This window comes from Simochromis diagramma, unplaced genomic scaffold, assembly GCF_900408965.1.
Source record: "Simochromis diagramma unplaced genomic scaffold, fSimDia1.1 OVJJ01000816.1, whole genome shotgun sequence".
Classification (NCBI taxonomy): Eukaryota; Metazoa; Chordata; class Actinopteri; order Cichliformes; family Cichlidae; genus Simochromis; species Simochromis diagramma.
Window position 1 is genome coordinate 18,605,739 of NW_024386908.1, and position 27,747 is coordinate 18,633,485.

Below are 27,747 nucleotides of genomic sequence, written 5' to 3' on the forward strand. Positions count from 1 at the left end.
GTCAAGCACTTCAAGGCTCTACTATTCTTTTCTATTCTAAGCTTGAATTGAATAAAACTAGCTTTTCCAGAGGTGATTATTGTTATTAACCCATACAAAATATGGCAGCCTGATTCTCATTGAGAACATTCATTAACTCTGTGCTGTCAGACAGACCTAGAGGTTTCCCTGTCAGTGGGTGGAGGAAGGTATGAGGCGTCGGTGAAGGTGACAGGACCGGAGCTGGAGGGGGAAGCTCGCCGAGGTCATCCATCGAGTGGCTCTGCGTCAGAAGAGGCGGTGCCTGATTTTCGGACCCCGCTCCCTCCACTGACAAGAAGAGAGACGACCGGCGACCCTGAACTCGAGCGCGCTCTGAAAGAACCTGCTGCTGGTACAGCTCAGCCCTGCTGGGGCTGCTGGGTCCACCTCCTTCTTTGGATGAATCGTGATCTTTGATCCCAAGACCTGGAAAATGTAAATATTAGGAGTCTATTTTTCTTTTGTTTTGGTGTCTCAGCCCAATTTTATTTTAAATATATTTAAAAAATAAGCAAACACGAGTCATGGTTCTCTGAACAACATATCCAATCATGCACTTAGGATTGAGACAAACATGCCACAGACATCAGACAGAAAAATGCTAACCCTGCTCTTCAACAGGAAGTTGTTTCAGTAATGGTGACTTCCTCCTCTGGGGTTTGGTAGGCGGAGCCTGTTGTCCCACATTAGCATAGGGGTTTTCTATTGCTCTTCCGCGGCGCCGCGACAGAGGTGAGTGGCCAAGGGCGGGGCTAGTGCTGTGCAGAGACAGCGTAGATGTGTGTGTCGCGGTGTGAAGAGTGTGTGTGGCGGTGTGTGTGGCGGTGTGAAGTGTGTGAGTAGCAGGGGCACCGTGAGCATCAGGCTGCAGTGGTGGAGGCGTGTCCTGCAGGATGATCATGGACCTTGCTTTCCTCTGCCGCTCGGCGTGGGTGTGGCTCCTCGTTGGTGAATCTGAAAGCTCCTGAAGCCTTGGCTCTGCCCCTGGCTTGAAACTAGAGCGGGTCAGTCCATCTCCTCGTGCTGGAGGAGGAGGAGGGAGAAAAGAGGGAGGAGGGCCAGAGTCGAGTATGAAGAGCGAGGAGGTAGAGGATGCAGAGGGTGGAGGAGGCGGTGCTGTCTGAGGAGGAGGAGGGATGAAGCTGTCTGTCAGCGAAGAGCTCCGTGGAAACCGACTTTCATTGATCAGAGCTGTGATTCTGTCGTCGTCCGGTGTGCCTGTTGTGGTAACAATGAGATGTCAAAATAAATCGACCACACAGATTGGTCTCACGAAGAGATCTTATGTCTGCATTGGATCAATGAATTAAAGTTCTTGGTATAAAGTTATCTGTGGTGTTAGCTAGCTTGAAACCAGTCTGCCTATTACAGCAGCACTATGATGATTTGGCTTTCTTCTTGGGTCATAAAATGGGAAGCCAATGATGCCTTGACTTTCCTATTTCCGGTACTCTTATGCTCAGCCAGTGACATATTTTACAAAATGTGAGCCTATGCGATAGTTTGGTGTAGTGCCACATTTCTCACCAAAACTCTTGGTTCTGGACATCCCTCTGGGTAAAGGCATGGTGCTCTTCTCTGGAGCTGAAGGGGGCACCAGACCCTGACGCTCAAACAGCGACTACAGACACAAACAACACAAAGATTTTGTCAAAAATCCAAGAATTAAGATATTTATTTGCTTTTCTATGCTAACAACTATGTACTTTTTACATATGAAGTCAGTACTGCCATGAAGTAAATAAACCCAGTTTATTTTCCTGGGCAACCAGGGTAAATGTTCAAACAAAGGTGGTTATTGGCTCAATAAATCAACCCAGGGTTTCTCAGTCAGCTGCTTATACTCTTAAATAAATGTGTTGCTTAAATGCTTAAATACTTGGTACTTTTAAGAAAAGTAACAACCCCAACGAGTAAGTATTGTTATGGTGTCTGTGATCTCAACCACATCCTTTAAAGTACAGGTGTTTTCCCCTTTCTCAGCAAAAGTGTTCAAACCAGTCTTTGGATAGAAATACTTATTAGTCACAATGTTTTTCTTTTTACCATCCACCATCTCTCTCTGGCAATGCCAAACAGATTATTCTGCTACTGACATTCAGGTGCCTGACCTGTGCCTGATTAGCAATACCTCTGAGCATGAACCCGGCTACAAACAAGCCATATTTGACTGATCTGCACAGAGACCGTTCCACCGATTTTGAAATGTTTACCGTGACCAAATCTATTTCCAGTAGATAGCGACCAGTTCAGCTAAAATAAATGCTTGTTTATTATAGAGATGGTCCGATCCGATATTATGTATCAGTATCGGTCCAATACTGACTTAAATTACTGGATCGGATATCGGAGAGAAATAAAAAATGTAGTCCAATCCATTAAATATCAAAAAAGCACCTCACAAAACTTGCCACATAGCGTAACCCAGCTCATAACCTTTACACATTGGAGGAGCATGCGTCTCACGATAGAACGGCTGTGGCGTGTGAGACCTATTGGCGGTCTGGTTGAGCATTTGGAGCCTCACTACTGCTTCCAAACCGGCATTTAAAGGTATCCCAGAGAAGTAAAGCAAGTGTGTAAGTTCATCTCTGAATGCCTGTAAAGCATTCCCAGCGAATGCTGGGAGCGACTGCCTTTCATTCTCTCCCTCTCCTGCTGCTACTTCAATCATGAAACTAATCAATGATCAGCTGATCGGCTTTTCTGACGCAAGTCCCGTCTCTCTTGTTAGTTTATCGCCCACTTTACGCCAGAAAGAGGAAACAGGCGGATAAACAACAGTGGCACATTTAAGCTTGAGAAGCTGTTGTTAGGATTTATTTAATATTACTTTCTACACCAGGATCCTTTTCTATGTAGCTGACAGCTGGTAACTGTGCAGGGACGGGTCTAGCAAAGTTTTGCCAGGGGGGCAGGTAGAGCATTAACAGGGAAAGGTGGGCACAAAAACATATTTTCTTTCTAATTGTCATGTCTAGCTTTTAATTAATGCTGTCAGCGTTAACCTCGTTAAAATTACATCATTTTAACGAGGTTAACGCTGACAGCACTACTTTTAATAAATAATTATCTGAATCTTACAACCAAAGTTTTCATCTGATGTAAAATTTATAGAAATCCATTATTGTATATAGGAACATTTTATAGAAATTAAATTTATAACCTAGTAAGCTATAGTACTTTTTCCTTTGGGAAGATACCATCTGTGCAGTCTGCAATTCTGTTGAAGAAAGATGTTGAATCTATTTAATTATTGTAGAAAAATTATTGATTTCTGTGCATTTTTTTTTTTTTACACTTGCATTAAATTACAGTTGATTACATCAGTTAAGCATTATGAGGCAGAGGGTTGGGGATGGTTCCCTATGTTTTTTTTTTTTTTGCTTGGAGTTGACAACCCTATTAGTTAGGTTGTTTAATATTTCCACTAAGTACTCTTTAAAATGCCAGAATAGGGAGGATAGTGTAGGTTTAAGTTTATTAGATTGGTCAGTATTGCTGATGTATGAAATATTTTGGGTGCAGTGTATTTTTTTTTCATACAGGTTTAACAGAATCGCTTTAGTTTTGTTTTGTTTTTTTAAACTTGAGTATGAACTTATACAAAATGCAGCAAGACATAAAAAACAACAACATTTTATTGTTTATAAAATACGATATATCGGATATATATCGGTATTGGCAGATATCCAAATTTATGATATCGGTATCGAACATAAAAAAGTGGTATCGTGCCATCTCTAGTTTATTATTTGATGTTATGGGGGCTTGAAGGCTTTGAGAGAAGAAAATCTGATTAGTCTGTGTGCAGGTAAACACTGAGCTGTGAAAGCCTGCGACTCAGGAATCTCTGATTAAAAATCATCCTCTCGCAACGGTTGCTATGTGTTTATCCCATTAGCTCAACCGTGTCTTACATTGATCTCTGCCTGTGTGATACGCCGGCTGGTTGGCCTCTGCTTCACCGTCGCCGCCCTGAAGTCATCTGATGGGCGGCCCCTCAAGACGACTTCCTGTTGACTTCCGGCCAACATCTCATCCAGTTTCTCTGGAGCGACAAAAAGGAACATGAACAGACTCCTAACAAGACATGATTAAGCATCCGGTACACGACCACACCACTGTGAAAGTTTCCAAACAGCGTGACAAACACTGTGGCGAAATCATGACATCAGAGCTACATCACAACATCAGTCACCAGGGCTGCAGCAGGACTTCACGCAAAACAACTCTCAAAAGTGTCAAAATAGACAAAAAAAGGTGTTTCAATTTAAAAGCACTTAGAAGAATCAAATTCCAAACTCAAGAATCACCGTGTTACTCTTTATTTTTTTTTTAGGTTTTTCAAGCATCATTTTTTTGTAGCATCCCCCCCTTTTGGGAAAAACAGGGGTCAAGGGGTAGATTAACTTATATCAATGATGCCTTAAAAAATGGACGAGCCTCAAATAAAAACCGAACACGTGCTGTTTGTGTGTAATTGTAGAAGCTATACTCGATTCAGCTACAGCCCTGAAAAGTCGCGACATCAATGGAAAACATCAGCTGCTTTTCCACCTAACATTCCAGGAGATAAAATTAGGCCAAAGTGTTGGCCCGAATTCCCCAAAATCCTAACTCTGTGCCTTCTTGTCTCCTCTGTCATTCACCCTGTGCCCTTAAAATCAGCTTTGTTGTGCTTCGATGAAGGCTGGCCACGTGACTAACTTTGTGGGTTTCACAAAGTCCCCATCTGGGCTGGGAGGAGTTATGTTCGTGCTAATGTTCTGAGTATTTGGGGGATTAGTGTCACTTGGAGGCACGGCTTCATCTTTTGGTTGTGTGTGTGGTCAGAGGCGCTAAATTTGTTTGTAAATCCCTGAAACATGTAAGTGTGACAAATATGCAAAAACCCCTAAGAAATCAGGAAGGGGACAAAAAGTGTTTCACTGCACTGCAGGGCAGGCTGCTAAATATTTGTCAGACTGCGACTCTGACGGACACCTCATCTTTAAACCTCCACTCAGTCACCAGCAACCTGTCCACGGTCACTACACACAGGCGGGTATTTGGAGTTCCAGTGGATGTTCAGAGTTTGGTGTCATTGCTGTGCGACTGTGTCTGGTTAAAACTGTCTGCACAGAAATAACCTGGACTCTGGTGGAAATGCAGCTGATGACATCACTGCGACATCATGCTAACAGATTGCAAAGACAAATGTCACCGCAGGGTCACAACACGATGACCGTGAGGTCGATGTGACTCACCGAAGCGTCTCCTCCTGGCTGCAGACAGAGCAAAGGTCAGCAACACACACCGCTACAGTCTAACTGTGTGTGTGTGTGTGTGTGTGTGTGTTTGTTTACCTATCTCCTCCAGGTCAGCCGTCATGGACTTGGATCGCAGGGTCAGGGAGGTGCTGGGGGCTCGTTTTGGAGGGGGCGGTGCTACAAGGCAAGATTGCATATTAGTGGTACACAGTGTGTGTGTGTTGGGGGGTGGGGGTATTTTGGTCTACAGCACTTATAAAAAGAAAGAGCGCTGAGATAAATTTCCCTGTAAAGAGTCACATGTTCACAGATAGCCGTCATGTCACTGACATGTCAAATACACAGAAGTGAGCACGTGCAGCTGCCTCCTCGCTAACTAAACTTGAACTGCGTCTTGTATTTATACAATGGTTTGACTGTTACATCTATAATTACATCTTGATTTGTTTTAATTATTTATTGAAACAAGGGGGTAAAACTAAAATAAAACTTTATTCTTCCCAGTTCATTTTTATTTTTCTTATTTAAATGTTATCAGAACTGAATAAAACCCACTTTATATGACACCTAAGTTATTGTATTGTAGTCCTTTTTAGGCCTGAAAAGATTGACTTTCTTCGTTTTAAATCACTGTACTAACTGTACACTGTTGTGTACCAATAAAATCAAATCTTACTAAGGCTGGACAGCAGGTGGCTCTACCTTTTTTCCTGATCAGGTTGGTTTCAGATTTCCTGGAAACTGAGACGACTTTCATCAGGAGGCGACTTCCTCCCTGCCGGATTAGAGAGACGACCTGCCGGTGACCCACCTTCACCACGTTGGTACCGTTCACCTGGAGAAAAGACAAACAACTCAAGTCATAATGTTTTAAATGTTTCACAGGCCCAAACACAAAGATTCACAGCTTTTTGTCCCTGTAGGTGATTAAAAAGTAGAAAAAAAACCTGTTAAAACTGAGGTCAGAAAATATCAAGTTTCCATCTTAATTTTTTCTTTTCTGTTCACAGAGCGTGCTCATATGACAAATATGCTTGAGAATGATAAACCAACAAAAAAATATGAAAATAAAAAATAAGTTAAAAATAAAATTAATAAGAAACAAAATAAAGTATTGAAAAAAAAAACATGAAAAAATGTCAGTAAATGTGTCAGCTGACTGATGTCTACTTGAATATAAAATGAAGTCTGCTAGTACCTCGATGAGAAAGTCTCCGGTCCGTAGCCCCGCCCTCCATGCCACGCCCCCTTGGTCAACTGACTCCAGGTACTGAAGGGCGGGAAACGCCGGGGTTGGAGCGAACTCCTCGATGGGCGTCTCAGCTGGAAATGAAGAGAGAGCCGGTGAGTTAGGGAAGCTCCTCCCACCTCAGACTAGCGAGGGTTGAGTCCACGGAGTGTGATTCTGCTTCCACAGGAAGCCAGACTCTGTGGACTGTGTAGGTGTCATGAAACACAGCAAGGAGCTTTTTTTTTATTTTTTATTTTTTTTAAATCTCTCCTCCTCTTCCTCCAAACGCCCACCACTCCACTACCCGTCCCTCGGTTTCTACCTTTAGCTCCTCTGAGGACGAAGCCAAATCCTTCGCTCTCCCTCTTCTGCAGCACGGCCGTCTTCTCCTCGATCACGTAATCGCTGAAACATGAAGAAAGAAACGAGGCTCACAAAAGATCCCTCCATCTTCTATTGCGCCTCCAAGGTTTGAACCACTTGAAATGAAATTGCTTTTAAGGCATAACTACAGATGACGACGAACAAGTGATAATCGTTAAAACATTAAACTGTCCTCCACCAGCTTTTTGAGCCAGGCTCTCAATGCTCTGCAGACATGAAATGAATGATTTATTAATAAAGGTACTTTTTGTAAAAGCCTCAGCAAGGACAGCAGCTGAACATGACCTCTTCATCAGTGACCCGAGCTGAAATCTAAGTACAGTTGGCTCTCAGACAAAGTTTGGATTCAGAAGACAGACATTTTTTCTGCTTTCAGAATCAAAAACTTTCCTTTTTGGTAAAGCTCACAGTTAGAGCCAGAGCAGGAGACCCTGCACCCTCTCTTAGTGATGGTGTTATATGAACAGCTCACTGAAAAAGGCCATAAACACTGATAAAACACAAATCAGGGAGAACTTCTTATTCACATAAATGAACATCTCTAAATGTTTATTAGTTCTTCCCCAGCCTGGCGTCTGTTTTCCGGCAGCTGAGACAGAAAAGCTGAAAACATCAACAAGCGTCATCTTAAACATAAAAATTTCCTCTATAGTTTGAAACAGCCACGGTTGCTGAATCACCGGGTTACACCTGAGAGGGTCACTTGTCTCATTAGGTCTGTCACATGTTCATGCATGCAGCAGAAGAATCTGCAAACAAAACCACTTTAATGAAGATGATCCTGATTCTGAAGAAAGTCGAACCTGCCATTGAGTTCCTGTAGGAGGTGTAGTGGTGCTGTGTTACCTGTAGGAGGTGTAGTGGTGCTGTGTTACCTGTAGGAGGTGTAGTGGTGCTGTGTTACCTGTAGGAGGTGTAGTGGTGCTGTGTTACCTGTAGGAGGTGTAGTTGTCGTAGGATCCTACAGTGTAGTGTCTGAACAGTCTCTTGGTGCGGTCCTCTCGCGTCTCTGAAACATACATGTGTTACATATGTATGTTACATAGCACATTATTTATTAAATATATCCCATCAGATGCTGCCCATATGGTCGAGTAAATGAACGCAAAGTTAAAGTACTGATATATAAACAGTGCTGCTTTCCCTCTGTGACGCACAGCAGCATGTTCTAAACGCAGAGAAGACCCTGACCCTGCTGTGGATGTGTTTTTTTACCCAGTCTTGGGTCGTATTGCCTCATCTGGACTTCTTCCACACAGTCGGCAGGAAACCAGCCGGTTCGGCCTTTAACGCTTCCTTCCCAGAATCCTCCTTCACCGATAGAGAGAACTGTAAACACAGCACACACTCATTATCACCACCTCACACATGCGTTGCCTCTGTTTGAGCTCAATTTTGTGATGGAGGATTATTAATGTAGAACTATGCAGATATAAAGGTTTTTTTAAATAAATAAATAATGTCATAAACAGAAACACCTGAGGTCTGAATCTGATTATGGAAGTTTTGTATTCAGTGTTTATTTATTCTTAATTCTTTGGCCTTTGTTTTGGTGATAGTTATATATCCTTATTGAGTTATAAAAGTCAGACATTTAGAGTTTGTTTAGCTCCTGATTTACACTTTCGATAAGAATCATTATCCTGGTCAAACCTTTGACCCGCTCTCCTCGGTGCAGCTGGATCTCTCCAGTCCCCTGAGGGACGTGGGACCGGGTGGCGATGAAGGTGCGTCCCGGGACGGCGCTATACAGCCTCCTCTTCCTCATCTGTGGGGTCGGGGGAGGAGAGGAGGGAGGGCTGGTCTCCACATGACCTCCCCCACTTGGACTGCAGGTGAGAAAGGAGATACTGGCTTGACTACACTTTAAAGGACATCTTGTAACCAACTTTCAAATAAAATCACTGAAAAACCATTTTATGAGAAAATGAAACAAAACAACATGTTAAATGTAAAACTGAGAAACCTGTTATATACACATGCTCAATTTGAACCTGCAACCGGCTTCAAAAAAGTTGTAACATGCTGGAATGGAACTGGATTGAACTGGATAAGCAGTCGACACGATGGATGAATCTACGGTTCATCTACGGTTCATAATGTGATCAAAAGATCTCTGTGCATAACGGATAGGTCTGAGGACTTGCAAGTAACCAATCACATTGTTGTGATGTTGTAGTTTTGCGAGAAACCTGTTGACGACCACTCAGGAAGAAAATGAGAACCTGGAATCTGGTAACTCATCTGTAAAGGCACCATTAATGCTGAAAGATGTATAAATGAGCTACACCTTAGCATGTTTTGGAGCCTCATGTGCTGCTGACCATAAGATGTATTTTCAGGGATGATCTTGCTTATTTCAGCAACACAAAGCCAGCATCCTTGTTAGTATTAGGTGAAATCATGCACATCTCATGGGGAACTTTTACATGTGTAAAGGCACCATTAATGACTCATAATTACCTGAGTCGGCGTGTGTGTCGGCGTAGCGAGTGTGTGTGCGTGTCGTGGTGAGTCTCCAGGCTTTGAAGGGAGGGGCCAGGTGAGGAGGCGGGGCTTTCCAAGGCGTTGTCACTGGCTGAGCGAATCAGGGAGCGAGGAGATGACAGGCCGTTTCCAGCTGTTGTCCGGGTCAAGCCCATGCGGCGGCGCTTGGTATAGGAGGGAGTTTCTCTGAAGGGAACTACTTGGACGCATATATACAAACACACACACACATGAAAACACACAGAGAGTTAATATCCAGCCACTGTGCTAACATTGACACACGCACACGATTTAAATGTGTTGAAACTCACCAACGTCAGACGTTTTGTGGATTTTTATGATTTCTGCCAGATCAAAATTCCCAGCAATGATTGCCACCTGCACACACACAAGCCAGGAGTCATAAAAACACACAAACACACGTAGGGCTCAAAATTAAACTCACAGCTTTTTAATCTCGTTTCCACCTGAAACACGAAACATCACAGGAGCAGATTGAACAGATTCACATTTCTGTATCTCTGAAGTTGCAAATAATTTCCGGAGATTTCCAGAGAGTTCCAGGATTTTCAAAGTAAAATTCTCTTTCAACAAGTCTCCTGGTTAGAAAATAATAAAAACTCACAGGTACAACATGAGGCGTGAAAGCACAAGATTAAAGTGAAACTAAAGAGCCAGTATAGCAGCAGGCATCCAATCACAGAACTGCAAATGTGTCTGTGAAGCTGAGATGTTAACATAATTAGATGTGCTGATGGTTAAATGCAGTGGTATCATTTCTGGCATTGAAACAAGCGCTCCTTTCTGTTTTTGGTGGGCTAATTATTTTTTCCACTAATTGCTGTGTTTTGTTTCTGTAGCTCTAACTTTAACGTTTTTTTGACATACTGGTCTTTATGTCGAGCAGGGTAGATATAGTCTTGTTTGGATTTCATTTTTTTATTTATCAGAAATAAAAAATAATAAATGCATTATATTAAATTATATATTATATTACATAAATTAAAAAATAAATAATAAAATAATAAATAATTCTAAAAATATTTTTTACTTAAAGGCACATAATGTTCCTTTATTTGTATTTTTAAACGGTCTATATATGTTTCTTATTTTATAATATTGTATCGGAAATGTTTTTTTAATTAGATTTCTTTATGTTTATCTTATTTATTTAGTCTTTATTTGATTTTTATTGATTATTTTGGATATTTATTTATCATTTTATTTGTTTTTTATTTTTGCTTCAATAGAAGGTAAAGAAAAAAGACTTTGTTGTTGTTTTTATTTTATTTATTAATTATTGGATTATAATTTTTGAAACTAAAAGCTCATTTTAAAGTGTAATAATTTTTTTTTAACGTATTTTCATGTGAAAAGCTGTCTGGTTGTTTTGGGGTTTGTTTGTTTTTTTACTTTAAAGGCTTCTTTTATTGATCTGCTGATTGATTGACTGGTTTACCTGAAAGGCCGTCTGGTTGTTGTAGTTCTTGATGTCCTTGTTGGCTCCTCTGAACAGCAACACTCGGGCACAACTATCCTAATGAAAAAAAAACCCAAACCCCCAAAATGTGACTAACAACATACATTACACCCACAGGCCGCCATCACATGACCAACATGTGCATTACCTCTTTGTGTGTGTGTTTGTGTTACCTGGTTGTACAGAGCGCAGAGGTGCAGTGCAGTGTTTCCTGATGCATTCTGGGAACTCATGTCAGCGCCATAGAACAGCAGGTGCTCCAAGTGCTGCACGTTGCCATAGCGACATGCCTGAACTCACACACATGCGCCCACACACACAAAGACACACACACGCACACACAGAGTCATAATTGTACAGGGCTTGAACTTGCCATCAGTGCAAGTAATTTTCCTGATTGTGTGTGTGTGTGTGTGTGTCACCTGATGGATTTCCTGCCACCCGTTCTCATCTGTCATCCCTGTAACCATGACAACAAGTACTCTTAGTGCTAAAGTGTTTTTTTTTTTCAACACAAAAATATGAATAAAATAAATAAATAATAACAGAGCTCCACAACATATCAGATGATTCGTCAGATTGGTCCTATGAGACCCCCTCATACCGATGGTGGCGTGGTCCTGCAGCAGCAGCTCGCAGCAGTAGGGGGCGCCGCCCACCATGGCCGAGTGATAGAGCGGAGTGAGGCCTCTGCTGTCCTTGTAGTCCGGAGATGCCCCGAGGTCCAGCAGAGTCTGAGGACCAGGAGAAACAACAAAAATGCAGTGATGTTAAAGAATGAGCAAGTACTTTGAACCTGCATTGTTTCTAATGCGCAGCAGGGGGAGACTCCTCTGCACCCACTGTGTAGAAGTCTATGAAGTAAAAATCTAAATTTAGGGTCTTATTAGTACTAGAAAGGACCATAAAGCAGTAAATCCAACCCTCACGTGTTACGTACAGATTCATCCCCATCACTAAGATGGTGAAAACAGTCAGCTGTGGTCTCAGTGATTTTAATTCATGGGCCATAAACAGCTTATTAAATCTCAAGTGAGCCAAAGAAATGAGGAAAAATATGTTCAATATTATTTTTTTCTCTTAGATTAAAGATGCATTCTTTAAATTCCAATAAAGTCTTTAAGTTAAAATGGTTAGAGGAACTGCAGGTTTTGATGGTTTGGTGTTAAATTTGTTTTTGAAGTGATGGTGGCAGCAGTGTGGTGGAAACATGTTGGTCCAACACTGAGCAGTTTGACATTAATCCATTTAATAACCATCCTCCATGGAGGTCAAGCAGACACACTAATCATGAAATTAATAATTAATTAAGCCACTGCTGCTGCAGGAGCTGCTTTTGTTTTTGATGTAGTTGGTTTTGTGTTTTCTTGCTTTTAATTAGGATATATTTACCAGACAACGGACCAGCTGCAGGAACCAAAACATGCTAAGAATTGCGCTGAGAGACACTGATTCAGTAAAGGACTAGATGTTACAATCCCGGACAATGTACTGCTTTTAACGGAGAAAATCTTGAGGGATGGCTGTTATGAGGAAAAGCAGCCCAGCAACTTTACCAGCAGCACACATCGTTGTGTGCCTCAAATTTCGTTCTTTTACCCAGGCTAACCTGACATTTTCCCTGGTTAGGTTCAGGGATTAGAGATCTGATCTAAATTGTTAAAATTTGGGACACATCGTCAGTAGTGGACCTTGGATTCATCGGGTGTTTCGACCATTATCACTAGACATCGTTATCCAAGGAGGCCCTGCCTGCTGAAAAGAAGTGAAGGATCTGTCGGTTTTGTGAGGAAAGAAAAGATGAGAGGTAAGTGTGTTAGCCTAACTATTAGCCTAAGAATCTGTCATCAGTAATCATGATAAAACACGCCTACCATGTTTTGGGTTCCTGCAACTGGTCCGTCGGGTTATTGTCTCCCCAGAAAAACTTCCCATGTGTTTTTTACTATTTCTGTTTTCTTTTTTACCATTTTTGTTGTCGTGTTTCCTATTTCCGTTGAGTTTTGTGTGCTTTTGCAGCGTTTTTCTTATTGCTGGTGTTTTCTTAAGTTGCAGTCCATTTGGCCTCTCAGGGCCACCGTATATATTCTAGCTATTCTGTTAGGGTTCCTGGGTCGGTGACCCAGTGTTTTGTGTTTTTGGTTATTTGATTTTGTTATTTCCTTATATTCTAGCTTTGCTTTACGGGTTTTTCTTAAGTTAAGGTCCTCTGGGTGGGGTTTGGTTAGAGTTTTAGTGTTTTGGTTTTCTGTCTGTGTTCCTTTGTTGCTGTCTCCCCTGTCTGCTGTATTTCCACGTCCAGTCAGTGTCTGTGTCTGCCCTGGTCCCACGTCTCTGTTCCCTTTGTTTTAGTGCCTGCCTGTGAGTCTGTGTTATGTTTCCTGTTTTACTTTGGAAGTCCATGTCTGATGTTAATGTGTCTGGTTTTGCTTCCCCTGGTCTCGGTAGGCCTGATTTGCCCCAGCTGTGTTTCCCTCCTGTTACTCATTCCCTGATTGCTCCCTCTGTGTATTTAAGCCCTGTGTTTCTCTGTGTCCATGTTGCGATCTACCGTTTATTTTGCTGTGTGTTTTGTCAGTCCACCGGTGTTAGTTTATTTAGATTTTTTCCCAGTTATGTTATGTTTGAGTTCAGCATTAAAGCTGTTTTGGTTTAAGTTTGTCTCTGGAGTCTGCACCTTGGGTCCTATTCCTGTCCGCACACAGCCGTCACCTAACATATTCTAAGTTTCTGTTCCTTTAATCTTGTTTCCTGTAAAACACGTTGTTGTATAAATACTGCTCACTGGCTTGCTTATGTTTAAAAAAAAAATGTATTTAATGGCATTAACTCACTAGCTTGAAACACTGAACAGGCAGGCAGCAGCCGACATTTATATAAAGGTGAGTTGGTGGATTTTATCAGGTGATGTGTTTTTTCAGTCGGGTTTTTTTTTTTAAATGTTGCTGTCAGATGGAATGAGTCACTCTGTCCTCACTGAAGAAACATCGCTGTATATTAATGTTAAACCCAGACAGGAAGCAGGACTTTGGTAGCTCACAAGATGGAAAAGCTCGGCTGAAATGTCTTTTTGTTGGCTGAAACCTACAAAAATCAGCGAGCTGTGGTGTGATTCAAAATAAAGTGAACACATGGAGACAGAACCAGAGAAAAAAAAAGTGTTTTCTTACGGTGAGGGCGGCGCTGTTTCTGCAGAGGACGGCCCGGTGAAGGGCAGTGATGCCGTCCCTGGTCCTGAAGTCCAGGTGAGCTCCTCCATTGCGAAGAACTTTAATCAGCTCGCAGCTCTCCTCCAGCTGTACGGCCAGAGTCAGAGGACACTCTGAAGCACATGGAAACAAGTCTTTGTTAGGCTGAAGGAGAATATCCATCTTTAAAGTCAGTAACAGCTCCACAGCTGTGAGGGCAAACTGAACAATGGCGCTCGCCGAAGATCAGACGCTCCTGAGAGAAATAAAATCTGGAAAAACTGTATAAACGTACATTTTTACGTCTGCCTCATCAAAGCTGTAATTAGAAACTAAAAAACAGCCTCCTAACAGTGAGTCAGGAAGTCTTAAAATGGATTCAGAGGTTGGTACATAACAGATAACAGAAGGGGTATTGATGCTAATCAGAAAACCACCTACAAGTTGTTTAATATGTGAGAAGCAACATGGAAACCAAGTGGGGATGATGTTCAATTCAATTCAGTTTTATTTATAAAGCACCTATATCACTACAGAGCATGTAACAGACCCGCTGGTTCATCGTGTGGATGTCACGGTTTTGCCTCTCGTAGGTGTGAAATGGACACGCTTAAGTTGCAGTACCAGCAGGGGGCGATGATTTATTTAAACCCAGTCGCTGCTAACCAAGGAAAGTATGAAGTACATTCCCGGCTCCTTCTGTGTCAGGTAAGATTGAGCTGCACATGCAAATGTGTTAGTAATGTTTCTTTAAAAGTTTACCCATGACTGTTTTCTAATGGCTTTAAATACCTTTACCTTTACTGCAAGATAAAGATGCTACAATCAAAGGACCCTCTTTGAGCAAGCACTTGGTGACAGTGGGAAGGAAAAACTCATTCATGCCTGGCTCATGGATAGATAAAGTTGGGTATCATCTGCAAAGCAGTGAATATGGATGCGGTGCCTTCTAATGATGCTGCCTAAGGGAAGCATGTGGTGGGTTCAGACTGTAGGATGTTTCTCAGACTAATCATAGTTAGGATGGTTTCGGGAAAGAAGAGCCAGTGATGGTAAATGGACTGGTTCATACATACTTTTCTTCTCCACTTCAGTATTTTATATAACATGTCTCATTCACCCAATCATACAAATAAACTTTTACTTACTTCCTATCTAACATTCAGACACCCTCTAATAAAGCTAGGTAGCTACTTGGGGTTCCTTGCCTAAGAAAATTTGGCATGGAGACACCCACCAACCTGCCTACTAATACATAGCCACTCAAAACTTCATGGAAAGACAACAGTGTTTGAACCCTTTAAAACTGAACCTTTTTAGTCCTTCTCTTTGTGTAGCAATTGGCTTATGGAGGACTTTCTCTCACTCAGGTGGAAACATTTGAAAAGCCAAATTAGCTTTAACAGTCCCTTTAAATACACAAAACCTTACAATCAAATGACCACAGCGAATGTTTCAAGGTTTGTGTTTCAATATACTGGATACTAATAATAAACACAATATGACTACAGCCTGAACATTGGAGCATCAAGGTTAGTCTTTTAGTTTTTTGTAGCCAAGTGATCAGCTAGCTTGGTTATCAGGCTGCATTTATAGATTGTATAGGAACATTACACAGATACAGATACATGCTAATTATGCTCAGTAGCATCCAGCCAATAAATACAATACAAAAGTTTAATTCAACAAAACTGGAGGTCAGACTTCTTGGACTGTTAGTAAAATTAATTGCACAGCAGAAATATGTTTATATTTATATTTCCAAAATGCAATTTCACACACTGAAAAATGATGCTGAAGGGATTTGTTTCTGCTCACCTCCCGTGTCAGAGTCATGAAAGTTGGGATCGAGGCCTTTTTCCAACCACTTGGAGACCTTCTCCACATTCTTCTGGTGAACATGTTCCATGAAGCGCTTCAGATTGGCCTAACAGGGAAAGAAACACAACATTTTTCTTATTTACTGAATAATATTCTATGAAGAAGCAGCACAAACTCCCTGAATTAAATCTGAGGTGAGTGTGGAGGAGTCGCAGTGAAGCAAACGCTGCTAAAATTTCCTGATCCTTTTTGCACTCTCAGCCAAATATAAATAACACATCTCCGAAAGCATCCCTCTGCATATTAAATGTACAACTATTTTTGTACATATTTATTTAAATCCTTTCATTATTTATTTCACCCAAGCTTCATATCATCACTTGCAGCAGTATTGTAACTGTGGGAATACAGCAGTAAACCTCTTTGTGTCCTTATTTAGAGACACAGTGTGAGCATTTTGCATTAATACTGTAATAATTCTGCAACATTTAAATCTTGCATTAACAGTATTGTGTTTCCTACCTTGGTATGCAGCTTTGCCAGCTGTTTGTCGTCCACGTAACTCTGGGTGTAAACTCTCCTCTTGTAACGAAACTTCAAAAAAAGAGACACAAACAGTCAAGTCTGGAATAAACTGAAGCTACATGATGCATGTAGAGGAGATTTCATGAGTTAGCGTCATGTTTTTAAATCGGTCTGTGATTAAAAAGATCACCAAACAGCCAAGAGCAATAAGTGTCATTCCCTGTTAAAAATATCTGACATTAACCTCTTTCAGTAGCGCCCTCTGGTGTATTAGCAGCATGTTTCTGTGGGAAAAATTGCTGGAACCACAGCAAAAAGTCTATTTTGAAAGGGGTGGGGCTTACTGTGATTTCACATGCTCATTGGCCAATTGTGAATGACTCATGATTAGCTAATGAGCATCTTGTAAATAATCCCCGTTATTGATTTTTATTGTGACCATAACTTAATGACCATAATAAACTGATCAAGAAAGTGTTTACAGAGCTCCATACGGAAAGCTGTTTTCACAAACACGTCTACCACTGCAAGTTATTTGGAACCACAAAAGTCGCCCTCTAAGAAAGAAAGCAGGTTTAAGGTGCTTCAGGGAAATGTATGTAAGCTACATCCATCTTTTATACCAGAGGTTTCAAACATTAGGCCCTGGGGCTAATTTTAACTGTATTTTAGTTTATCTTTAGTAGTAAAGACTTCCTCTAAGGTCTAATACAGAAAAAATTAAATGACAGAAAGGTTCCTGTTTTTTTTCACTATCTACTATTGAAATTGTTTTTTTTTTTCCTTACAATTTAAGAGTTGCAGTAGTCGTTTACTACAGCAGCATTTCTTTTTCATGCAGAAAAAACTGAAACGCACTGTTGAAATTGCACTTCTTCTTATACTAAGATATCTCAAGGCTCAAATGTGTAAATAATACTGACAGAAAGGGGAGTTTCACTGGTCTGGCCCAGTTAAGGTTAAAGTAGGCTGTATGTGGCCCATGATAAAAAAACAAAAAAAACCCGAGTTTGACATCCCCTGTTTTATACTGTCTATGGTATTGATAGTTAGTTGCATTCTACTTTTCAAAAGAGGCTGGGGGATACTCTGACTGCATTAGTATGATGCAGATGTTTGCATTTATACTTGTGCACAGGTTTGTCTGTATCATTAAGAGTTAATTTTACTAAAAAACAACAAAGGGAGAAGACTTCACAGCCAGGTCTGCATGCAGATTAAACAAGAGAAAACAGCCTGCTGGAAGAAAGTTGCTCTAAAGAGGTGTTGTTGATATTCTAATCCACAGGTTCAAATATCTGTTTGTTATGTATATCTTCACTTAAATGTGAAAATTGAAACTACATGGGTTTTTGATTAACTGAACTTTAATCTAGAAAAATATTACAGGGTTTTCTCTAAATATTACAACACTTCAGTCCTAATATAATGTTCTATAAGTTATAGCAGTGCTGTACGTTTTAGTATGTTTCAGTGTTGTAGAAACACTGAGGTAAAGTTTACCTCCAGGTACGGGATGGGTGTGATGGGCGGGAGAGGATACTCCTTCAGCAGCCGCTCCTCGTCCAGAAACTTTCCGGCTCGGCCGTTGAACGCCGGCTGGAAGAGACCATAGTTCAAAACATCCGACAGAGACTGAGTCAACGTCACCAGAACCCTCTGCTTACTGGTCCAAACTGGTAACTCTGGGTCCAACCGCAAACACTTCTGAGAGAGCCAGAGACAGAGAAACAGGCGGACAGACAGAGAAAGAGACAGCCGGACAGACAGACAGACAGGTTTGTGCTGTGCCTTATGTTTATATACAAACTGTACATCGACACACAGTACGCCTGTGTGTGTGCGTGTGTGTTACCGTCTGCTGCAGGTCCGGGATGCCGATGCGGACGACGATGCTGTTCCCAGTGGGCGTGTCTTCTCCCTCGTCGTCCCTGGCAACAACAGAGCCTGCCGGGTTGCCGTTTGTAACCGCCTGTTGCCGCGGGCGATCATGTTTGGTGTCAGCAGCCGGACTCAGAGGCATGTGGCTGAAACAGAAAGAATGGTGATTATGACTGCTGCACTAATCACAGAGCAGATATAGGCAACACTTTAGAACCTTGTCACACCCGCTGGATTTAATAATGCCATTCAAAGCTGCTGGTAAATCACTGAGACAGCTCTGCCACTCCCAAGTCATCATGGATGGGGCACTGTTTTAACCCAAACCACAATCTTCATGTCAAACCAACCAAGTAGTTCTTTGTGCCTAAACTTAATTAGGCAGTTCTCAGTATCTAAACCTGACCAAGTTATTCTCAGTGTCTAAACCTGACCAAGTTATTCTCAGTGTCTAAACCTGACCTAAATCTAACCAAGTAGTTTTTTGTTAAAAGCACAAACAAATAAAAATGAAATGAAGCAGTGACTGGCAAAAAAGCTAAACCATTTGCACAACAAAAATATGCACAAACAATAGGTTCCAGATGACCATTAAGCATGGATTATATGGTTGCAAAAATTGTCTTAGAAATTCCACACGCCAAACACAACAGAATGGACAAGTTATCGTGCCATTTTAGTTCTTTAACCTCCTAGGACCTGCTGTCCACATATGTGGACATCACATTTTGGGATGTCCACATATGTGGAGAGTGCATGCTCAGTTGGTGCTGTGTATGTGTAATGCCCCATAGATGAATCTATGCGGTTTTCAAAAAACTAGCAGACAGGTACGTGTGCCTTGGATCGGCAGCTGATGATTTTATTAATGTCACTTGAACCCAAGCAGAACCCTAGCATACTCACAGAAGAAACTAATACAGATTCAAAGAACTGTTATCTCTTTGCAACAAGTACTTCAACAGGCAGCACATCAAGGCACAGATGCCAAAATACACCTCGTGTTAAGTTCACAAAATACTAACACTCCAGAATGAGAACCCTTTCGGTAGTGAAAGATAACAATGAATAGTGTGCTTGTTCAGACAGGCCATGTAATCAAACTCAGCTGAACCTAAACCAGTCTGCATGAGCCAGTGATCAGCTGTTACCATATAGACTGTGCTACTCAGGCTGCTTTAGACTGGCTAGAGTTGCTGCACATCTGCAAGTGACTTTGCAACCTGTCTCCAGTCTAAATCCTTCATTTCACATTGTTTCTGAATGAAACCCATGTCTGTTGCATTATTTCTATTTATTACCTTCTATGTGCCTTTTTGTTGTCTGTCTATCCTCACATTGCTTCTACTTGTTGTGCTCAGTTTCCTCTGACACAGTTACTGGGTCAGCTTTGCACACTTTTGCTTTGTTGGGACGCACAATCATGGACCCACTTTAACTTTTAAATAAAGTTTAAATGAAGAGATGTCCAGACCTTAAAATCATATTAAAATATGGATTGAAACTCTATTATGACAGAGATATTGGCATGAATCTAACAGCCTCCTACAGACATCTCTCACAGGGGATATTTTGCATTTACAGAGGTGAACAGTTAAAATGGCTGCTTTCCATTAGTGTTTTCCACCGCACACCAAATGTAGCACATCAGCGTTCATGTAATTAAACACCAGGTATCTTCATAGTTTAATTCTCTGTGATCGTGGGACGATATCTTATTCATATAGTCTGCTGCTGACTCTGATATGACCTCCACCTCCTCCAACGCTAATAATGTCCTCAGGATGTTACATCACATCCTGTTTTTCACCCCTTAACCAAGCGTTCACACAGTGGGAAGTGTCTGTACAACAGTTTGACTAAAGTTTAGTTGCTGTGTGAAAATTATTAGACAGGGAAGGGAAAGGAAAGAGGAGAAAGAGGAGCTGGATGAAATTCATTCCTCAGTTATCTTGCAATATTCATTCTGAAAATAATGTAGTATTTTAATAGTACTATATTTTTTGTTGATAATTGTAACATACATGTTTTGATAACATTTTATGATCTTTATTATTTTTTAAATTAAAAGGAAGGCCATACCAAAAGGATAAAAGGAGCTGCACTAGATATTCAGCAGATTATTTCCAAAGAGTTTTTGTCACACATTAAAGCAAGTCATGGTGTTCCACAGGGTTCCATGCTCGGACCCATACTTTTAACTGCAATTATACATGCTTTGCGTCAGAAATACTATAAGAAAACACTGCACATATTTTCAAGCCATTGCAGATGACACCCAACTAGAGCAGGGCGATATGACCAAAAATATTTATCACGATATACATTTGAAAAATTGCGATAACGATATAACTGACGATATAATTGACACTAGACAAAATACTTTACAACTCCACAACTTTATTAGTGAAAAAATAAATCAATGTATTTTCACTTAAACAAACAGCTGTTTTATATGTGCATTAAAGTTTTATAAAAAATTTGCAGTGCAAATGCAAATTCCTTGCTGACAGTTTAACCAAAAGGCATTTCCAGTGGAAATTGGCCGACATATCCTCAGCATACTCCGTGTATAATATCCACAAAACTTAAAAAGAGGTTATACACACACAATACAGTAATATTATGTTGAAGCACAGTACGTATCACTCCGCGAGGCTCCTGCCTACGATAGCCGTAATGCTCCGAAAATCCATCAAGCGGTGCGGGTTTGTAGCTTAGCAAAGTCGTACTAAAACATTTGACAGATTTTCGAGCGCCGTGTACGACATAAAATCGTTTCGAGGTCAGTAAACACAACCAGAATTCATACATAAGGCACACGGGATTATAAGGGACAATGTCGATTTTCAGAAAAATGAAAGAATTGATTTTAAGTGTGCTGTATTTTCCAAAAAACACGGTAATAACGACGGCCCGCTAGCATGCTCTACCAAAAATAGTGTTTTGTTGTGTTTCTGACGGACGAAAGCTAAACCAGTTCCACACCACTGAAGTTGCAGCATTTTTACAAACCAATTCTGGTTCATCCGTTTCATTTAACGATCCGCCCTCGCCCTTCTCATTCATAGTCGCTGCCATGTGCGTATGAAAACAAAGGCACTGCGCATGAGCGTTTTACCCATATTCTATCGCGATATTTCATTTTCTTATCATTGCCCAACATTATACCGATATTACCGTGAACGGTATGATATGGCCCAACCCTACACCAAACTCTATTGATCATGGCTGAATATCAAAATGTAGATGGCTGCTGCATTTAGCATGTGAAGTAGCAAGTATCCTTAGGCAAGATAATGAACCCAAGTTTTTCGCAAAGTGTTCATTGGACTGCGAATGGAGTAGAAAAACACGATTTGAATGGGTGAATGGGGCATGTTAAAGTGCTGTTAGTGATCAAGTAGAGAAGTGCTATAAAAGAACCAGTCCATTTAACATCCATTAGGCCAGACTAGAACTATGTTAAAGACATAATGGCCTGGATTACTTGTAATTTTGTTCTTTTAAATTCAGACAAAATGGAGGTTATTGTTCTTGGGCCTAAAAACCTGAAAACCACAATGTCTAATCAGATACTTAGTGTGCCTCCAGCATAACTGAGGAACATGGGAGTAATTTTTGGACAGGACATGTCCTTCAACCAAACATTAAACAAAAGTCTGATGGCAGTAAAGAGAAACATCCTGTCTCAGAGTGATGTTGAAAAACTAGTCTACATAATTATTATTTCTAAGATAGACTTGTAATTATTTCTTATCTGGTTGTAAAGCTCCCTGAAAACTCTTCACTTGATCCATAACAACACCCCATCATATCATAAAGACCTCATAATACCTTAATATCCCAACAGTACACTTCGCTCTCAGAGTGGAGGGTTATTTGTGATTCCTGACTTTCTAAAAGTAGAATGGGAGGCAAAGCTTTCAGCTCTCAGGCCCCTCACCTGTGGAACCACCTCCCAGTTCAGATTCAGAAGACACCCTCTCTACCTTTAAGATCGATCGTCAAACTTTCCTTTTTGGAAAAGCTAATAGTTAGGGTTGGATCTGGTGACCATGAACCATCACTTTGTTTTCTTCGTTAAGCTCAGGCTGCTGGGGGGACTTCCCATATTGCAATAAGCATTTCTTCAGTCTTCAGGTGTTTCTTTGCCACTACTGGATGTCTTTAATGTTTGTCTTCTCTCTCCTGTAGTTTGTCTTTTGTCCTGTTTGTTGTCAGTGGTCCTTATGCTCCTCTATTCTCTCTTTGCTTTCCCTTCACTCTGCAACCAGTCACAACAGATGGCTGCTCCTCCTTGAGCCTTGTTTTCTCAGAGGTTTTGTCCAATATGTTCTCATTCCAGGGGCCAATAAGATGCTGTTTTGTCAGAAGCCACCTGTGTACAATATGTCCTTTGGCATAGCTGCCTTGACCCGCCAGCTGCCACAATATGAGCCTCGGAGAAATAACAGCTACAAACTGCATCTTTGTCAGCAGGTTAAAGTGATGGAAATGGCCTAAGTAGTGAAATGCTCTGCCAGGAAGTCATGGTTTATGTCCTGTGAAGCGCTTGAGTTTTGCGCTTTGGTTTTTTATTTACTTCCTGATTTGTTTAAGTTGCAAGCACCTTTACTACAGATTACTTGGTTTGGTTAAGATATCACAAACAACTTGGTTACCTTTAGGTACTACAAACTACTTGGGTGGCTGGGGCCAGGAGGTAGAGCACTACTGCTGCTCCACTCTGCATGCCAAAGTATCCTTGGGTAAGAAACGAACCCTAAGTTGCTCTCCGACGCATTTAGGTATTGTTTTTGGTTCCTGTGTTGAGTCACAACAACAGGTTAATTGGAAATGAAAGCCACATCAGACCACGTGTGTCCTCGAGATGAAGCATGAATGAAGAAGACTGGCTGTTGTTTCCTTTTAAAGTGAAGCTGATTTTTTTCTCCCTGCTGTTGTGCTTGTTGGATCTCTTGGTCTTGAGTGTATAATGTTATTGGGCCTTCACCTTATACCAGAAACATGCTTGATGACTGTTGTGATTCTGAGTGATTTAAGTAAAAAAAAAAAAAAAAGGGAAAGCAGCAGTTCCTGTGATAAGAAGGACACACCAAACCTGCTAAGTCCTGTGGTTGAAAACAGTCTAAGAGACTCTGGACATAAAGCAGAGAGAGACTCGACCTTGTCGTTAGCCTTAATGGACAACACTGACAGGCCAAATGGTCCAATCGCTTCCACCGAGCTAAAGAGGTCAGAGGAGAAAAAAGCTTTAACAGAAGTCCCTCCCAGCAGCTTCTCCTGACCGATGCTCCTCTTGCTGCTGATGCTCTAACACTGCATTAGTACTCCTTTAATCATTGTTCATATTAATCATCACTGCTACTAATTAACAGCTGATTACCCCTCACGCTGATAAAGCTGGGCAGAGCCGGAGTCAGAACTTAATGGCTGCTTCCATTACAGCTGAGGATGAAAGCGAGGAAGACGGGGAGGCGAGGATGAGTTGTGAGTTGTCATAGAAACTGGAATAGCAGGGAATCCTGTGCTAACCTCACTGTGTCACTCTGTATGTGTGTGCGTGTTTTTATAAAAGCCTCCTGATCTACATGCTCGCTGTTGCTATGGCAACGGAGTTGAACAATTTTCGCAGATCCCGTTTAAAACATCAACCTGCTGACTCTCTCTCTCCTCCTCCTCTCCTGTCTGTCATGCTTGCTCAGCCATCGCAGCACTAAGCTTAAAGTCTACATGTCCATCCACTCCGAGACACTTCAGCTGCGTTTAAAGAAATAAAAGCTATGGGAACGCAATGATTTTCAGCGTAGGATCGATGTAAGCTGACGGGAGGAGAAGCAGATGGGAGTTCAGAGGCAGTTCAGCTATTTGAAGATGGATTTATGAACTCAGCAGGACCCACTCATGTTTAAAGGACCACACTACTGCTTTCTTTTTAATGCCTGTTCTTAAAAACAACAGACTTGTTTCCCTGAGGTCAAAAAGGCAACTCCTTAAAAGGCTCTTCGACAACACGGTTAAAAAAGCTTAATATAAAAGTTTCATATAAAAACAATTAAACTTTTAAAAACAGACCAATCTCAGTAGGGAAAAAATTACAATCATGGTTATTTAACACCCAGCTTTTGAAAAAAAAAAAAAAAGCATATGTGCTGTTCACCACAGGACTAAGAAGCTGATTTGGTTTTATTATTCATATGCTGTCAAGGATTTGGCTGGATTCATAACAACAAGACAAAACCAGAGCAGCATTGTGAGGAGGGAGGCAACAAAATAATTGGTTTGGTTGTTCATAATCGCAGCCGCACATCTCAGGATCAGAGCAGACTAGAAATTAAATAACATCTGATGATTTACAGAATTAAGTATGATGTTCATTTTGTAAATTATGACTCTCATTAGATTCAGAAAGGACAATGAAACAGGGCAGCTAGCAAGTCATGACTCATGAGTGTCCTGTCCTGTGGTTTCTCTGTCTGAGTCTCTCCTCTGTCACCTGGTTTCAAAGCTCAGATGGTGACAGTGATTTTAAAGCTTCAAAAATATGATTTCTCGCAGGTGATGTCACAGTGCCCACCTCCATCTTTTATATCCAGTCTGTGCTTGAAAGTACTGATTGAAATGATAAGGAAAGTGTTTAATGAGGTTGTAGATCAGGTGACCTGCCAACGTCCTAACATGGCCATACGCAGACACTGATCCTTGCACCTCAGCAACCTTGACGCTGCAGCTATGGTGATGCTGATCCATTAAAGGTGTTACTAGAAACAAATAATAAAACCATAAGATGGATCTGTTGCGTCCCTCTGCAGCCCCTCATCTCTTTGCAGCTGCAGTGCAAGAGTGTTCAGCTGTTGCTAATTGACCACACCTAGTCAGGTATGGATAAAGGCAGCCTTTCATGGTGGCTCACTACTCTTAGTGGTACCAGCTATTTTAGCCAACGTTGTTATGTATTAGTCTCCATATTTATTTATGCCGCAGCTTTTGAGCCGGCTCGTAACATAAATGGGGCTCATCCTGGATAGACAAAAAGGTGAAGAGAGTATGGTGTAGTGTTGTTCTGGTATTTTTTTAAAAATATTAAGAATCTAATCGTGAGCTGCTGTCAGATCTGCTTTGATGACTACAAATATGATGAAGGCAAAATAGAGAGTATGAACACTTAAATTAATTAAATTAAATCTGAACAAACCTCAGTGATATGGTCGAAATGCCAAATTTTCATGGGATTAGTGACAAAATACGAGGCGCTATCTGTTCCTTTGGTGTTGTGTTGGCCAATCATGCAAATTTTAATTTCATTACATTCCAACTCCACAAACTTTTCCAGCTTGTGGACTTCAACTTTGTGCACATGTGCAGTAGTACTTCTGAACACCTGGACACTTAGTGGACACGAAGCAGCTGTTTGGACCTTTTTAGTACCCTCGCACTCCATAACTAGCTATGTTTCAAGTGAGCTTTGAGCGGAAAGTGAGCTTTTGAAAACTGTCTGAATTTGTTGCTTGCTGCATTAAAATCTTTCCATTGAGTTCCCAGCTTTAAAGATCTCAGATACTGAGAAAGTGTCCTTGAATGCACCAGCAGCGGATTTTCAAAGCGGTCCCCACTCTCAGCAGCATTACTACACAACCATAATTTCAGTTTTCCATAAAAGCCAATATCCCAAACACACTTTAAGCTGATTTTGACAGCATGCTGAAGTGAACTGAGGGTAATCAAGCAGCGCCAACAGGACACAGAGAAGCGGCTCCCTGAAATGAATCACTTCCTTTCATTTACTGCAGTAAAAGCCCCGTAATTGCTGATATATTTCACTCTAACATCTCACCCTGTGGAGGAATCCTCAGCACACAGGATGACATGTCAGCCTGTGAAACGTCACAGGACCAAATTAAAAAGACTCTTTCATTCCTTTTACACCAACACACAGCTATTCAGAGCTAGAGCAGGCTCCAGAGTTTCCCAGCATGCACTGGGCAGAGGTCACACAAAGCTAAAAACAAAAACATTCATAGAAACACGTACCCAAGGTTTATAAAGTCTTTGTTCCTAAGACGTTTTCCTACTGTTGACTTGTTCGTACTGTTAAAGGTTAATTCAGGATAGTTTTACTGTAGGGATGCAATGATAATTTTAAACGATCATTTGGGCTTCTGACAACTTCGGTAAAATCAAGATTAAAAACATCATCAACATAAATATCACAATTGAATCATTTTTTTTCTAATCCCTGTTTTAAAAAAATTGAATTCTGTATGACGTTTTATAACTTAAACTCTACATTTAATTTAAAAAACGGTGGGGAAAATGGATTTAATGATGAAATGGAGAACTTTTATTTATTTATTTAGAATAGCAGTTCATTTTGAGTTTGATGCCTGCAAAAAAACTCAAATAAAGTTGGGGCTGAGGCAGAGTTTTCACTGTGTTGCATCAGATCTTCTTTTAACAACACTCTGTAAGTGTTTTGGGAACCAAGGACACAAATTTGTGTAGTTGTTAAAGCTGAACCCTTTACAGTTCTTGCTTGATGTGGGAGTTTTTCTGGTTAAATGTTCAGAGTTTTGTTTGTCATCATTTCTGCTCCAAAACGCTTCTAATGTTTCTATGGGGTGACAGGTCCAATATCCTGGATCATATCCATATGCAGACACTGCACCCTCCTCTGCCATACAAATTGCTAAGGAATGGCTCGAGGAACACGACAAAGAGCCCAAGGTGTTTAACTGCCCTCCAGTCTCCCAAGATCCCAATTAGCACCTGAATGCTTGAGGCGTTAGAGTAACCCTGATCCATGGAGGATGTCTTAAACATGTTTTTTTTTTTAAATTTACCTCCCACTTTAAATACCACTGCAGACCACCATATACACTACGACAATAGCACTCTCCTGGAAATTATTCATGGCCGATGCAAAATACTGCTCCAAAAGAGCCGAGCCTGTTAAACAGGCCTCCAGATTCTGATACTCCGTCTTTGGCATGGGCCAGAACAAGCCTGATCCAGGGAGACTTCACCCCACAACCCTAAGGAATATATCCATTTCCTAACGGACAAGAGGAGCTTGGTTGGCACACAGAGGATCTAAACAAAAAGGCAGCTGGTTTCAAATGCTGGAAGACAAAGGTTTACCAGTCAATCTAAGCCTGGGTATTAACCAAAAAATGAGATCATGAGACCAGTACTGGTCCGTGAGAGTTGAGGCTCAGGTGTGAAATTGATGGTTTTCAGGGTTTTTAGTGGTTTTTAGCGTTATTTTTTTTTCTTTATCATTTTTATCATTATCCCGTGTGTTATGAATAAATTTTCTTTTTTTGGTACCAGTACTGGTTTCATTTTGTTGTATTTATCTGCGACAACTTAAAGGCCGGTCCATGAAAATATTGTCGGACATAAACTGGTCCGTAGTGCAAAAAAGGTTGGAGACCGCTACTTTAAAGGGTTACCTCTGCAAACATAGTTTTGTAT

The 27,747-nt window shown here is 41.0% G+C and overlaps 1 protein-coding gene across 8 annotated transcripts in view; it reads right to left on the reverse strand.

Annotated features, from left to right (window-relative positions):
- Window positions 1-27,747, reverse strand: part of shank3b (SH3 and multiple ankyrin repeat domains 3b) — a 65,930-nt gene that overhangs the window by 11,487 nt on the left and 26,696 nt on the right. For 2 of the 8 annotated variants that reach the window (XM_040035902.1, XM_040035908.1), the window contains exons 3-25: window positions 18,245-18,416; window positions 17,893-18,096; window positions 16,387-16,458; window positions 15,862-15,970; window positions 14,026-14,177; window positions 11,460-11,589; window positions 11,278-11,315; window positions 11,029-11,145; window positions 10,835-10,912; window positions 9,687-9,753; window positions 9,352-9,574; window positions 8,542-8,717; window positions 8,104-8,217; window positions 7,822-7,897; window positions 6,827-6,909; window positions 6,472-6,596; window positions 5,976-6,108; window positions 5,370-5,450; window positions 5,271-5,288; window positions 3,942-4,072; window positions 1,549-1,642; window positions 628-1,239; window positions 157-447 (exon numbers count right to left, since the gene is read on the reverse strand). In XM_040035902.1, coding sequence (XP_039891836.1) covers window positions 157-447; window positions 628-1,239; window positions 1,549-1,642; window positions 3,942-4,072; window positions 5,271-5,288; window positions 5,370-5,450; window positions 5,976-6,108; window positions 6,472-6,596; window positions 6,827-6,909; window positions 7,822-7,897; window positions 8,104-8,217; window positions 8,542-8,717; window positions 9,352-9,574; window positions 9,687-9,753; window positions 10,835-10,912; window positions 11,029-11,145; window positions 11,278-11,315; window positions 11,460-11,589; window positions 14,026-14,177; window positions 15,862-15,970; window positions 16,387-16,458; window positions 17,893-18,096; window positions 18,245-18,412 — 3,292 coding nt within the window. In that variant the 5' untranslated portion in view covers window positions 18,413-18,416. The remainder of the gene's footprint in view (window positions 1-156; window positions 448-627; window positions 1,240-1,548; window positions 1,643-3,941; window positions 4,073-5,270; window positions 5,289-5,369; window positions 5,451-5,975; window positions 6,109-6,471; window positions 6,597-6,826; window positions 6,910-7,821; window positions 7,898-8,103; window positions 8,218-8,541; window positions 8,718-9,351; window positions 9,575-9,686; window positions 9,754-10,834; window positions 10,913-11,028; window positions 11,146-11,277; window positions 11,316-11,459; window positions 11,590-14,025; window positions 14,178-15,861; window positions 15,971-16,386; window positions 16,459-17,892; window positions 18,097-18,244; window positions 18,417-27,747) is intronic. The other 6 variants (XM_040035905.1, XM_040035906.1, XM_040035903.1 and 3 more) reach the window with 6 other exon arrangements.